We start from the raw sequence: 13857 nt of genomic DNA, 5'->3' as shown, positions 1-13857 counted from the left end.
TATTCGATAGTCCCCGAAGCAGGGACGGCAGCCAGTGCGCTCTGGCCCCACTCCCAGAGAGCCCCCTGCCCCCCATATGCAGCTGCCTCTCTATCAAAGGCAGCAGCACAGGGAGAGGGGAACATGGATTCGGTGCTCGTGGGGAGCCTGCTTAAAGCCAGCTCCTCATGGGCACTGGCTCCTGCCCCCTTGCTGCCTCTGATGCAGAGGCAGCAAGGGGGGGGGGGGGAAGAGGAGTGCATGTAATTAACAGGATTCACCAATAAGCCCAGGCTTACTGATTAATCGTGTAGTGACCACATGTTGACATCCCTAGCGTGCGCTACGGTCGCTCGGCTAACAGAGGAGCGCAAGCTCCAGCAGCTCTCCCCAGGCCTCACCCAGTTACATTATTCCAGCACGAGAGGAGCCGGGTATGGACAGTCTCAGGAACAAGTTAAGGATGCCTGTGTCGGGGACACTGCCTCCTCCACATACAGCCTCTCCCCATCTACCATGCAACCTCCAACCGCCTGCAGACCTTGCGATCTCTCCAGCAGTGACCCAGATAAACCAAGTTACAGAACCAACTCCCTTCACACGAACATGACGTGAGTCACCTTAGCAGCCCCACGGCGTGTTCGTGAGCCCCTCCTAGCTGGGGTTTGTCCCTAAACTTTGCCTGTGCGCACAGCCAGGGATTTCAGAGGGATGCCGACACGAACTGCATGAAGCCAGGCTTCTCCACTTTTAGACCACGACGTCACTCGCCATCTAAAGCCGCTGCCACATTTCTGCCATCACAATGTGAACAAGGGCCTCTGTGCCCAGCCTCTGCCTACCAGCTCCCAGGCACTCAGTCTGTGTGTATGGGCCACATCCTGCCAATCAGTTCCCACTGGGGAGCAGGGTTGGGATTGCTTTGCTGGGAGGAGCCAGCCCAACTCCCGAGCAGCGTGGCAATCAGGGGTGGCTAGCCCCTGGCCCCTCCCCCCCCCGCCCCAGCTCCCCAAGCGTCTGGGCTGCACGACTGCCACGCCACCAATCGTGATGCTCCGGGCAGTGCAGCTGCAGCACCCGCACTCCGCATGGCACAGTCGGGGAGCCCCAGAAGCGGCCGGGCCAGGCGACACCGGGCACATACAGCTTCCGGCCCTGATGTGGCCCTCAGGCCACAACGTTTGCCCTCCCCAGGTTAGAGAGATATGTAGTAAAGTGAGAGCAAGATGGAGCCAGACTTGAGAGACATTTCTAGACCCAAGGCAGGTCACAGAGCTGCTTCCCAAGTAGGTTTCTGGGTGACTTTCAGCTCAGGATGCCTCCTGCCAGCCACACTCTCAAGGGGAAAAAGCAATGAGGTGAAAAATTCAGTCTCAGAGCAGCTGCTGCAGCTGCTCCCATCTCTAAGCAACAAGAGGCAGCCCAGCAGAGTCACTGGCGAGGTTTGTGCGCCGGTCCCTGGGCTGAGCAAACAGACTAAGTGCGTAGCACAGATGGGCTGGGCCTATTTCAACAGCTCAGCACTTCCAAGAAAAAGATCTGTCAGCGACTTGGAGTAATTCTCAGCCATGTCACAGGGCAGAGCCCGCTGTGCCAAGGGACTTCCCCTCCGTCTGGAGAGAGAATGTCACACGCCATGCCCCGAAGGAACGGGTCTGTACTAGCGCTTGTCCCCCGCCTCAGAACACCCGGCGCTGATCACTGCTTTGCTGCTGGTCAGTGCAGCACGACATCCCCCTCCCCCAGAACCTGCCACTCAAAACAAAGCCACCCGACTTCCCTGCCTCTGCAACTGTCAAGAGCCCTGTGCCCCGTCACCTGGGCCCTGTCACTCAGCGGTGTTGCACAGTCTGACTCACTCTTCCTGCTGGAAAGGGACAGCTGAGTCCTGGGCTACCCATCCAGTATCTCGCCTGAGGCACAGCCCAGCTACCCCATACAGATCAAAACACAAGTGAGCCTTTGGCTCCCCGGCTAATGGGGAAAGAGGCGACTTGCAGAGAGCTGTGGGTGCAGGCCAAGGAGGCCAAGTGAAGGGAGGGTGGATTCACAACGCTCTTACTTACCGTGAGGGAGGTGAAGGTCATGCATATGCCGCCAAAGCCATTCAGAGCCAGGGCGATGAAGATCAGCACTGACAGTGCTGCAAGGGAAAACCGAGAGCATTTACTGGCTGGAGCCGCAGAGTCCCCCACAGCCTGGTGCCAGCAAGTGGCATTGTGGCAAAGATGGAGCCAACCCCCTGCACGGAGCAGAATGTTCCTTCCCTAACTGGTTCATGCTGCTCGGTCTAATCCAAGGTCACAGGTTAGAAGTGCAGGTACCAGGAGAATCACAATTCAAGGTGGGCAGCAGTTTGCGGAGCCATGGACCAGGTTCATAAAGGGTTAACCGGTTACCGTCTGCCTTCCCAGCATACTTACCAGGGTAACCCTTGCCCAGCCCAGCTGGAGCAGCGCCCTGCCTGTGACAACACGGTTCACATTTTAAACAGGATTTTACATCCCTACCATGGACGCTGGTTTCTCTCTGGGATGGATGGCAGCCCTAGATCTCGTCTCCCTCTGCTCCCCAGTGGTCTCCCTAGCTGCAGCTAGTCAGCATTGGTCTCAACAGGAAAACTTTCCTTTTAGAACTGGGCTCCAAGCGCTACCCACTAGCACAAGTGCTGGACACAGCTGTATTTGTCCTGGGGAAACCCAGCACGTCGTTCCAGAGGGGCCTGCTCACCATGAGAAACGTGCTTTCCTCTGCCAAAGACGCGGCTGCCTCAGCATCACCTCCGACCCTGCTCAGCAAGGGACCGGTCAAGCAGCGAACCCAGAATTCCCCCTTAACACCCGCTCATGCAACGCGGAGCCTGCGGACCTGGTCTGTGGTGCCAGGAGGTCGCACTGCGCACGCCACACAACACTGGCAGGGAAGAGTGGTGCTTGGAACTTTCGCCCCTGGGGAGCTTGGCTGTCGGACTCTGGCTGCCTTCTGGGAGGAGCTGGGCCTGCCTCCCTCCCAACCATTCTGCGCTTGCTTCGAGGGATCTCTTCAGCTCACTGACACCAGGGCCAGAGCACGTCCCTGATCTCTGCACACGGCAGCCCCCAGGTGCTAGCTGAGCCTTTCGGGAGTGGAGCAACCCAAGACCTTTCAGCAGAGGGCACGTTGCTCTACTTACAGTTCGGGTTACTGGCTCCATAGGCGATCATCAGACAGGACACAGCAAAGCAGGCACTGAAACAAAAAATGGAAGCGAGGCTCTAGAGACTGTACCGTCTCCGTCGTCCCAGTGCCTAGCTAAGGTGGAGACTAGCAGAGTTAATTGGCAGAAGCGGCACCTGGAGAGGGAAGAGATGCGGATGGTCTGGAGACGAGCATCCAGAAAAAACAGGGCTAGGATGTTCGCGCCCCTTCTCTGGGAGCTGGTGAGTTGCCCTCTCCCCCGCAACACTCAAACCAGAGGGCTGGGATTTTCAGGCTGTCTCCCCAGCCAGCACCTGCATTTCGCGAGACTCCAGCCTCCTCCCCCGCCCTACTCACGTCTGGCCAAGCTGGTTCACGCGGAGGCTGCAGTTTGCTCAGAGCCGTCACCTGCCCACCTCTCAAGTGAGGCAGGACACGGGGCACAGGCCCCCGGCTCAGTTTCAGGCACAATTCTCAGTTCTAATCTGTGCAGACCGAGACGGTCTGGAGCTGTTCGAGAAACCGCGCCTCCCCGGCACTCTGCCGCAGCCGCTGCTCACACCGACCCCACGCAGTCGTGCTGCCTGTTCCTTCGCCTCTTGACAGCACAAGGGAAGCTTCAGACTGGCCATATGCAATTACCTCTGGAATTCCAGGGGGAACATCCTGCTCCTGCAAACCGGGGGGCGGGATAACTGAGTAACCCCAGAGACAGGCCTGGTTTTGCTGTATGAGCCAACGCCTTCAGCAGTTCTGTGCCACGGGGCCACGGACATAGCATCAGGCTGGCTGCCACCCCAACTGACGCAGCAGAACAGTCCACCCCTCCAAGGCCTTCCTGCCCAGGAATTCAGAATCTAGGACCATGGACTAAATCCCACCCCCTCCCGACAGTCTGATGCCAAGTGAGCTCAGCTGTCGGCAGGCACCACCCTGCCAGTGGCTGATGGAGCTCGGGGCAATTTCCAGCCAAGAACAGGGGCCAGATACCAAGGAAATGAGGAGATCCCCCCGGCGCTGGACAGAACCGGAGCCATACCAGCTGCTGGCCACAGACCGAGGACTAAGCACAACCTCGGGCTCAGAATCAACATCTAGGCTTGAATCGGCTGGTAGGCGTCGGGACACCCACCTGCCAAGCAGCCGCAGTTTGCGGGGGCCATACTTGTCCATGACAATCCCAAGAGGCAGACTGATCGCACTCAGCAGAAAGGATCCAACGGTAAAAGCCAGGTTCAGCATCTCATCCTGCTCCAGGCAGATGAGCCAGCCGTTGAGCCGGATCACAGGGTTGGGCTCCGTCCCGTTGCCCGGCACAGGGCTGGCGGTAGTGTTCTCTGGATGGGATCAGAGAGACGTCGTTACAGTGCAGCCAGGCAGAGGCAGCACTAACCCAGTTACAGAAAGGGGGAAGCAGAGCAGCCCTGCGCAAGGCACAGAACGCAAGGCACTTTACCGACCGGAATCCAGAATTCGGGTGTGCCCAGGTGTGAGTTACAACCCCGCCAGTTACTTCCAGACCAGTCCCTGTGCAGACAAGCCCTTCGGCGCGAACCACCATGCAAAGGGCTGGCGCTCAGGTGAGCCGTTACCCCTGCATCGTGATGGGAGCAGTTTAAGACCAGCCAGTCCTAACAGAGGAATCTAATTTGGGGCCTGACTGTCCTAGACTCAGTGATTCAACAGCCTCCCAGGCCACTTCTGCCATTGCCCAAATTGTTCTCGCTTGGAACCTTCCAACCAAGCTCCCTGGATGGCAGGGAAGGGCGGCTCATGAGGCTCCCTACAGACCCGCAGAGAGCTGTGCCTCCCTATGCCTTTCCCCAGACTGAACATGCTCAGTTCTCCTAACTCCCAGATTGCGTTGTCCAAAACACTCATCGTGTTGCTTTCTTTTCGTCTTCAGGTGAAGGTGGCCAGCTGAAAACCGCCCCCCAGAATGAAATTTGTATTTATTGTACACAAAATGGCAACTACGAAATCAGGGCAGTTCGGCATAAGCCCATTTCTTTGTTTCGTAGAATCCTAGAACACTAGGACTGGAAGGGACCTGGAGAGGTCATCGAGTCCAGCCCCCCGCCCTCTCGGCAGGTCTAAGCACTGTCTAGACCATCCCTGATAGAGGTCTCCAGTCTCTTAAATATCTCCAGTGATGGAGATTCCACAACCTCCAATTTCACAGCTCTTGCAACAACATCCCAGAAAGGTTTTGAAGTTCTAAATGGAAATGCAGGATCTATTTCATTAATACAAACTGCTGGTGCATTCCTTGTACACTTCTCTTTTCTGGCAGGGTCAGTTTTCAAGCCAAGTAAGCTTTGTTGGCATGACAAGGGACTTCGATTTTCTCCAGCTGGGAAAAGACCCATGTCATATAGAAATTGTCTATTGAAACTGCCTTCAGGACAGTAAATATTGCCAAATACAGCTGACAGAATTTAACATTTACAAATCGAGGGAGGTTTTTAAATGCATGAATACATATAAAATGAGAATAGTGCCCAAAATGGAACTCATTCCCTAACAGAGACCTAATCAGTGCCAATTAGAGAGGACTCATCTCATGCCCTTTGGTACAGCATTACCCAAATCAGTCTCTGGTCCTAGTGGCCCACGGCCCAGCCATCCTGCAAGTCAGTTTTTAGGATATTTCTTTCCTCTTACCATAACCTCTATAGCTTTAGGGAATGTCGTTATCAGGTTCAAACAAGTTCTACAAGGCTGCGCTGTGGTTTTAGTTCCTTCAGCCAACCTGATTTCTCCCAGCTTTGTATCCACTGAAAATAAACGTGGCTCTACCCTCCAGGTTTCAAATACCAACAGACACTCCGTGACTGGAAAGAACGCACGCGCACACGCTCTCTCTCTCTCGCTCTCAAGCGCTTTCACTAACGGGGTCTCATGCGTCCCCTGGCAAGGAACAAGGTGTGACAGATTCTTCCCTGTTGTTACTTGCACCAATATGTATCAATTTTTAGCCTGCCCCTGCTCTGGAGCCTGTTTTCCATGGCTCCATTTCCAGGGCCTTTGTCCATAGGACCCACTTTTTGGTTTGGCCCTTTCAGCTAGGGATGTAAAAGTCCCAGTTCAAAGGGGATGGATACATAATGTTTAACCAATTAACAGGCCAGCAGCTCCCTGCTGGTTAACCGGTGAAGGTGCCAGCAAGAGACAGGCTTACTGGGTAACCGGTTAACCCTTTACAGCCCTACTTCCAGTATCCATTCTAGAGTGCAGAATGAAGAAGCAAGCACAGGCTCTGCAGCTGACGCAGATATTCCCCCCGCTGAGGTGTCCCTCACACACAATTTCATGTTCAGTGCAAAACACTCAGACTGGCCCCAAGTCCTACCAGGCTTCCATCTCCTGCCTCTTGAAGACTTTACAGCCCACACTGCTGGCAGGGAGGCAAGCGAGACAGAGGGGCTCTCCTTGCAGAGCTCTGCGCTGGCCACAGAGAGTGGGCGGAGGGTGAAAGGTTAAGCTCGGACACAGCAGAACGGGGCGGAACAGAAGTGGAAGCCCTGCGTCAGCGCACTAGGCAGAAGGCTGCGGTGCTTCGCTGGGAGCGAGGAGGCAGGGTGGGAGACACTGGCAAGGCAGGGACCTCGTAAGGCCTGGTTGTGCGTGTCAGTGAGGAAAGGAAACCCAGCCAGCAGCAACCCTTTGCCACACCGACGACTGAACACACAACATCCTGCATGTCTTCGTGTTTATCCTTACAACAGAGCTCTCCTCGTGCGCCAGAGAGGGGCAGGCAAGCATGAAGGGCAGCAGCGCTGGGCATGGTGGCCAGCTTCTGGCACAGATTCTGACCCTGCAGGTCATGCAGCCAGAAGGGCTGCTGCGCTTCCAGCTGTGCTCAGTAAGTGACCTAGGGGCGTGGCCATCTCTGAAGAGCACCCCAGAAACGCAGATACCCCCTTACTGCAGAAAGGTAAGAACTGCCCAGCACAGCCAAAGAAACCCAGCAAGGTGAAATCTAAGTTGTCTGACAAGAGGCTCTGCACCTTGTTATTCTCTGAGCCGGCCAGTGGCTTTGATACAAACAATAGGCCAGTGTATTCAGGGCGCGCATGTCCGGTCAGTCGGAAGGCGTTCTATTCGGGAGAGTCGATTGAGTAACAAGAGGCTGAGATGCACCATATCCTGGAGATCACTCTGCGTCACTCAGCAGGGAGAAATTTGCTCCATTACATGACAAGGAGCTTGGATGAGCTTTCCCTGAACAGAGCCTGGATCTCTACGTTAGTACCCAGCTCACAGCCGCACGTGGACCATCATGCAGCCCTATTACAGGGCTGAGCTCGTTCTCTGGGAGATTCACACTACAGAGAAGGGTCCTATGGGCTGGCAGCACCATCTTCTCTGAAGTCTCCAGCCAGCACCCAGCTGCACCCAACCTTTTCCAAGCATGAAGGTCAGGAAGCTCTAGTCTGAGTGAGTCACGTAGCCTGAACCCCGCCACACACTAGAACAGTTTCAGATCCTTTGTGAAACAGAAACCCAGCGAGTATCAGCAGCAATGAGAGGACTCTGCAGACAACAGTGATTCTGTTTACAGAACCCTGGATACCAGTTCGCAGCCTCAAAGCCTAAGAATCAGCTCAGCTTTACACTTGTCAAGGATGAGGAAATGCAGGTGCCACGAAGGCCCTGCAGCACCCAGCAGAATGTGGATATTCCACTCCCCGCCACAAACCCCCCGGCATGTGCTTCCCAAGGCCAGAAGTTCCATACGAAGGTCGTTCATTAACTGCCCTTTGCTGACTTTTAAGCATGCCAAGCAAAGTTATCCCAGGGCTGACTGTGGCCTCATATCAATGTAGCTGCCATCTCCAAGCTTCTGGGACAGGAAAGATTCAAGCCACCCCGCAGCAGGGAAGCAGGGAGAAAGGGGAGAACAGCTGGGAACCGGAGGGCTCCAGCACATGCAGACTTTCTAAGCTGAGGTTGCTTTGCATCCCCTCCTGATAAAAACACGTCAGGTGCCCAGGCCTCTCTCATTTCCCATTTGGCTTCCCATTCACATCTAGAGAGCTGGAGCAAGGGGCCAGCCGACCTGCAATACACAGGGTCCCTGCACCCGTAAGAATCTGGCTCATCTCTTTAGTACTTGATGCTTTACGCCCTACGTTCCACTCCTACCCATGCACTCTGTCCGCTTCAACCATTGGGGGACACTTCCCTCCGCCTGGATAGTCAGCCTTTCACAGTTCACGTCACACACTTTTTCCAAGTCTGAGCTGGTGTTGTGGAGACAGGGGCCAACACCTTCTCCACTGCACTGGGATTTCAGTGACGAGTCTTTTGCAATTCAATCAAAACAGAACACTGCCACAAACCGAACATTTCCCGTGAGTCACATGCCCAGCCTTTCCACAAATAGGTCCCTTCCAGCTGCATGATGTGCACGAGGCACTCCTGCCTGCAGCCGGTGGGAGTGTGTACAGAGACCTGCAGCTGCCCCAGGCCGGTTTGGGGGCGACTGTGGGGCTATTTCCGTGCCATGCGGTGCAGACCTCTTGGCTCTGGCTGAAGTCTGAGCTCTGGCACCATCCCACCAGGTGGTCCCAGAGCCTGGAGGCCTACACAGCAAAACCACCACCCACAGCCTGAGCCCATGTGGGCTGGCTCAGCGAAGCCAGTTTCCTTTTGCTGTGTAGACACAGCTGGCTCCATAGCATTAGTTTAGTGCTAAATTCCAAGCTGGAGTTAACAGGCTCCAGGCAACATTTTCCTTCTACTTTTCTTCCATTACAGGCCCATCAAGCTGGAACTCAGTCACTCCTGTTATCAGCTGTTTAGTACCCAGCCATCCCTTTGTCCCACCAGCTCTCTATCTCGCCTCCCTGAGAGCAGACTGCCAACCTCAAGGCCTTTAACAACACACTTTGGAAAGACCTTGATCAGCAGCCTCCCAACTTGTGGCCCTGAACACAGCAGGATCCAGAGTCCCCAGTAATTGCCCAGAAAGGCTGCAGATAAAGGGTGCAGAATCAGCACGGACAAGGCGAGTTCAAACAGCTCTGAAGGGCAATGTATAGTACAATTAAAAACGGAGCCAAGTGTCACTATCAGATGCCGGCCAGTTTGGTCCAGAGGGGAAAGTAAGAGTCTCTTACGGGGTCCCTGCCAGCTCTTCCCATAGCTCCCTGCTGCCTTTTGCAGCAGCTCAGCCAGCTCCGGCTAGAGCAGCACACCCAGGTGCCCTGTGGTTTAGTCCAATCCTCCTCCCAGAAGGTGCCTAAGGATGGCTCTCCACTCCCTGGAGAAGCCCGTGGGCCGACATAGGGCTCTCTGGGCTGGGCCAGCCGTGCTGCTCGGGGGGGGGGATTTTTCACCTCCCCAAGCAACAGCTCTACTGATGCAAGTGCATGGTGAGGACGTGGCCTGAACAGCTTGTGACTTGGATGTCTCGCTGCAGTGGGAATTCCTCCCCATTCTCCTTTATAGATAAGGCTCCTGAGGAATCCAGAGTCTCCCCCGGGAGAGCCACATCAGCCGTGCAGGGTGTCTGCCCTGAACGCCATCAGCCTTTTCCAGAATCCCAGCCCCTTTCCGGAGCCATGCTGCCATCTCCAGAGTCAGGCTGCCAAGGGCCAAGGTCTAACTCTCTCCCTTCAGTGGGAAGGGCTCATGAGGAAGAGGTTTTGCTGATGCCAGGAATCTTTAGCTCATTAGGGCTTTTCTAGGCAACAGTCACATGTGAGCGGCAGAGTCTGACCCGCCGGTGTCCAAAGGTTCGCAGTTGTGAGGCTCCTTGCCCTGCCCGTCTCTGGCTAGAAATCCCTCCCCCATTCAGCTCTGCCTGCCCACGGGGCTGGCAGACTTGCTGGGCCCCTGAGCAAAGCAGGGAGGCGTTGGGGGGCTTAGTGCTCTGGGATAAGACAGGGCTGGGGGACAGCCAGCCCTCAGCACCGCCCAGACTGTACCCCCTGCTCCGACCTGCCAGCGCCACCCTGACTGCGCCCCCCACCCTCAGCGCCACCCTGACTGCGCCCCCCCGCCCCCCAGCCCTCAGCGCCACCCTGACTGCGCCCCCCCAGCCCTCAGCGCCACCCTGACTGCGCCCCCCCCACCCTGCCAGCCCTCAGCGCCACCCTGACTGCGCCCCCCCAGCCCTCAGCGCCACCCTGACTGCGCCCCCCACCCCACCAACCCTCAGCGCCCCCCTGACTGCGCCCCCCACCCTCAGCGCCCCCCTGACTGCGCCCCCCCGCCCCCCCAGCCCTCAGCGCCACCCTGACTGCGCCCCCCACCCCACCAACCCTCAGCGCCACCCTGACTGCGCCCCCCACCCTCAGCGCCACCCTGACTGCGCCCCCCCCCACCCTGCCAGCCCTCAGCGCCACCCTGACTGCGCCCCCCCAGCCCTCAGCGCCCCCCTCCCTCAGCGCCCCCCTGACTGCGCCCCCCCAGCCCTCAGCGCCCCCCTGACTGCGCCCCCCACCCCACCAACCCTCAGCGCCCCCCTGACTGCGCCCCCCACCCTCAGCGCCCCCCTGACTGCGCCCCCCCGCCCCCCCAGCCCTCAGCGCCACCCTGACTGCGCCCCCCCCACCCCGCCAGCCCTCAGCGCCACCCTGACTGCGCCCCCCACCCCACCAACCCTCAGCGCCACCCTGACTGCGCCCCCCACCCTCAGCGCCACCCTGACTGCGCCCCCCACCCCACCAACCCTCAGCGCCACCCTGACTGCGCCCCCCACCCTCAGCGCCACCCTGACTGCGCCCCCCGCCCCGCCCTGAATGCCCTGCTCTGGGCTCCAGCAGTGATTTAACAAGCACGTGGCTCCAGCTGCTGCTGCCTTGGTAGCAGCAGCCAGAAGCCCCGAGCCCTTTGGAATCCCAGGCCCCTGGGCAACTGCTCCCTTAGTCTGCCCCATTGGCAGGCCTGAGTATCCGTCCCTGAGCACAGTTCCCATCACACAGGGACCTGGAGGAGATTCACAAGAGAGGCTGCGAGTGGCCAAAAAACAGACAAGAGCTTTGGGAATCCACTTGCCTTTGAGCATCTACATCTTTTCCCCACTTAGCAGCTGTGATTCCAGGCACCAGAATAAAGAATTCCTGGGCTGGAGAAGGGTGGGAGGAGGGAAGGAAAGAGCACTGCTCAGAACTGGTCTGTGGAACTCACCGCCACAAGAGATCACTGAGGGCAAGAACTTGGCCAAATTCTACCAGGGCTAGACACTTACTCAGCTAAATGAAACATCCAGGGGTCTGCTGGTCAACCCTGGAGCCTGACTGGTTTGCCCAGGAGGATTTCAAGAACAGGCTCCTCAGCTGCTCCTGCCCTCTGCTGTGGACCAGGAGCCACCGTCTTGCTGTTCAGAGGAAGGCAAGGCAAGGGGGGGCACTGACGTCAGGGGGTCCCCCTTTCCCTGCGCTCGTGCCCCATCTCCAGAGCGGGGCATGACAGAGCACAGCTGCTGACTGCTCCTGTCTGACCGTGCTCAGCGTATTTTACACACACACACACACACACACACTGACCCAGCACACACACACACACACACACACACACACACACACACACACACACACACACACACACACACACACACACACACACACACACACACACCTCTTACTCCTTTCCAAGGGTTGGACTGCTCTGTGTATTCCAGAATTTTTATTTCTCTTATGTTTAAAATTAATTCTTTGAGCAGTGAGCTCTAAAATGCCTGACCCGTCGCAGCTGGAGTAATTATCCGAATGATCATTTTTTTGAAATATCTAGTGTAGTGAGGGGTTTGGTTCCCACTGGTGGTGCACATCCCCCATTACTTCAACAACAAAATTAATTCCGCACATGGGTGGAAACAATTGGAGGGAAACAGGCTGGGAGTCTCCTGCATTCAGGCTCCATCTCCTGGAGGCTCCTGCAGCCAAGCTGGGACAGCCGCACACAGTCCAGCAGTGCAGGGCTAAGGCAGGCTTCCCCCAGCCCCGGCCCTGCACCATTCCTGCAAGCAGCCTGCCTTAGCCCCGCTGTGCCACTGCCCTGGAGAACTCAGATACGTGGTCCCCATTCTGAACCCCTGCCCCAGTCCTGAACCCTTCCTGCAGCCCATCCCTCTACGCCAGCTCTGAGCTCCCCTGTGCCCAAACCCCTTCCCAGAGCCTCCACCCTGAACCTCCCAGGCTCAGACCAGAACCCTCTGGGCCTGACCAGAGCCTGCACCCCAAGTCTCCACCCCAGCCTGGGGGAAGTGAGTGAGGATGGGAGGGGAAGGAAGAGCAGGGTGCAGCCTCAGGGAATGGGCGGGGAAGAAGGCAGGGCAAAGGTGTTTAAGGAGTTTGTGGTAGAACCTGGATTGCACTTGCGTTCAAAAAGTGATCTGGGTCTTTAAAAAGTTAGCAACCGTTGCACAAAACGCTAACTGCTGCCTCAGGGCATAAGCTGTAACTACTGACTGATTGACAAGAGGAGGGAAAACCTTGCCTTGTGAGTGAGCTATTTCATCATTAACCCCATGATGGGGATTAACCCCACCTCCCCCTGAAATATTTGGCAGCCGGTGCTCTTGGAGGCAAGAGGCTGGTCACTGTTTCAAGCTGGTGTCACCATTTCCATGGGACAGGAAACTATCAGCACAGAAAGTGTGTTAGACTATCACGGGAGCGAGGGCGGGGGCAGGCCAGACAGAAGAGGGCAAAACTACCTCCTCCTCTCCTTCCCCATGCCCCTCGTCCGGACAGCCCCCGCCCTGACTCTGGCCTGGCCAGTCACCTTGGGAGACTCCAGGGATGCTGCTCAGCTTCCTGCATTAAATGTTTGTTCTTAACGCTTTCACTTCTGCCCCTCGCCTCAGCCACCAGCTCCCCGCCGGGCTCTGCCCATCACAGCCCCATCTCAGCCCTGCTGCCCCTCCAGCTCCCGCCCCTCCTCTGGCAGCCCACGGTCTTGCCAAGTTTTCAAACAGGAGCTGTCCGAGGCAAAAACGGTCCCGCCATTTGCTCTGCTGAGCCTCAAATCACAACCCCTCCTTGCTCAGATTAGGGGAACCTCTTCTTTCCGCTCCCACCTCTCATGTCCCATCACAAGTAATCCACGTCACATGGCAGCCCCCTCCAGTGCCTGGCAACTCACTTCCCTTTGCAGAGACGGGCGCTCCCGACGGAGCAGGTGCCAGGAGACGAGACGAGACAAGACAGAGGGAGCAGCAACGGTACTCAGAGGTTAAGAGAACAGACGTGACCTCGATGCAGCAAAGCCGGGGGGACTTGTACAGGGATCAGAGGTGCGTGCGATGGGCAAGGGAGATGGTCTCACTAGCCCCATTTTGAATGGGCTGGCGGGAGTGGCATCAGCTCCCTGGCGCCACGCAGCACCCAGGTGCAGACTCGGGCTGTGAACATGGCTGTGTAGCTGTAACAGCACTGCTGGTGCTCAGGCTCTGCAGCCTAAGGAGCAGGAGGAGCTCACAAGCAGAGCCACAAGGCCACACAGCTGTTTTTAGCATGGCAGCCGGAGCCTAGGTGTGTCAACCAGGGCACCAGGCTGTGCAGCTGGCCCCAGGGAGACCAGTGAGGAGAGGCCAGAGACCTGGGGGAAGCGCTCCCACTAGCGGGACAAAGAAACAGCCTGGACCTGCAGGTAAGGGGGTGGCGACAAAGAAGGGCCTGTGACTTTTCCCCAGACTCTCCGGCTCTGCTTTCCTCAGAACCCTTTGGTCTCCTCCCACAAGCAGCC

At 57.1% G+C, this 13857-nt stretch overlaps 1 protein-coding gene across 2 annotated transcripts in view; it reads right to left on the bottom strand.

Annotated features, from left to right (window-relative positions):
• The window catches only part of SLC43A2 (solute carrier family 43 member 2), a 45846-nt gene that overhangs the window by 28071 nt on the left and 3918 nt on the right, over positions 1-13857 (bottom strand). For both annotated transcript variants that reach the window (XM_075904486.1, XM_075904485.1), the window contains exons 3-5: positions 4289-4493; positions 3152-3207; positions 2046-2122 (exon numbers count right to left, since the gene is read on the bottom strand). In XM_075904486.1, the coding sequence (XP_075760601.1) occupies positions 2046-2122; positions 3152-3207; positions 4289-4493 (338 nt within the window). The remainder of the gene's footprint in view (positions 1-2045; positions 2123-3151; positions 3208-4288; positions 4494-13857) is intronic.

Source organism: Pelodiscus sinensis, chromosome 21 (genome assembly GCF_049634645.1).
Source record: "Pelodiscus sinensis isolate JC-2024 chromosome 21, ASM4963464v1, whole genome shotgun sequence".
NCBI lineage: Eukaryota > Metazoa > Chordata > Testudines > Trionychidae > Pelodiscus > Pelodiscus sinensis.
This window is presented reverse-complemented; position numbering and strand designations above follow the sequence as displayed.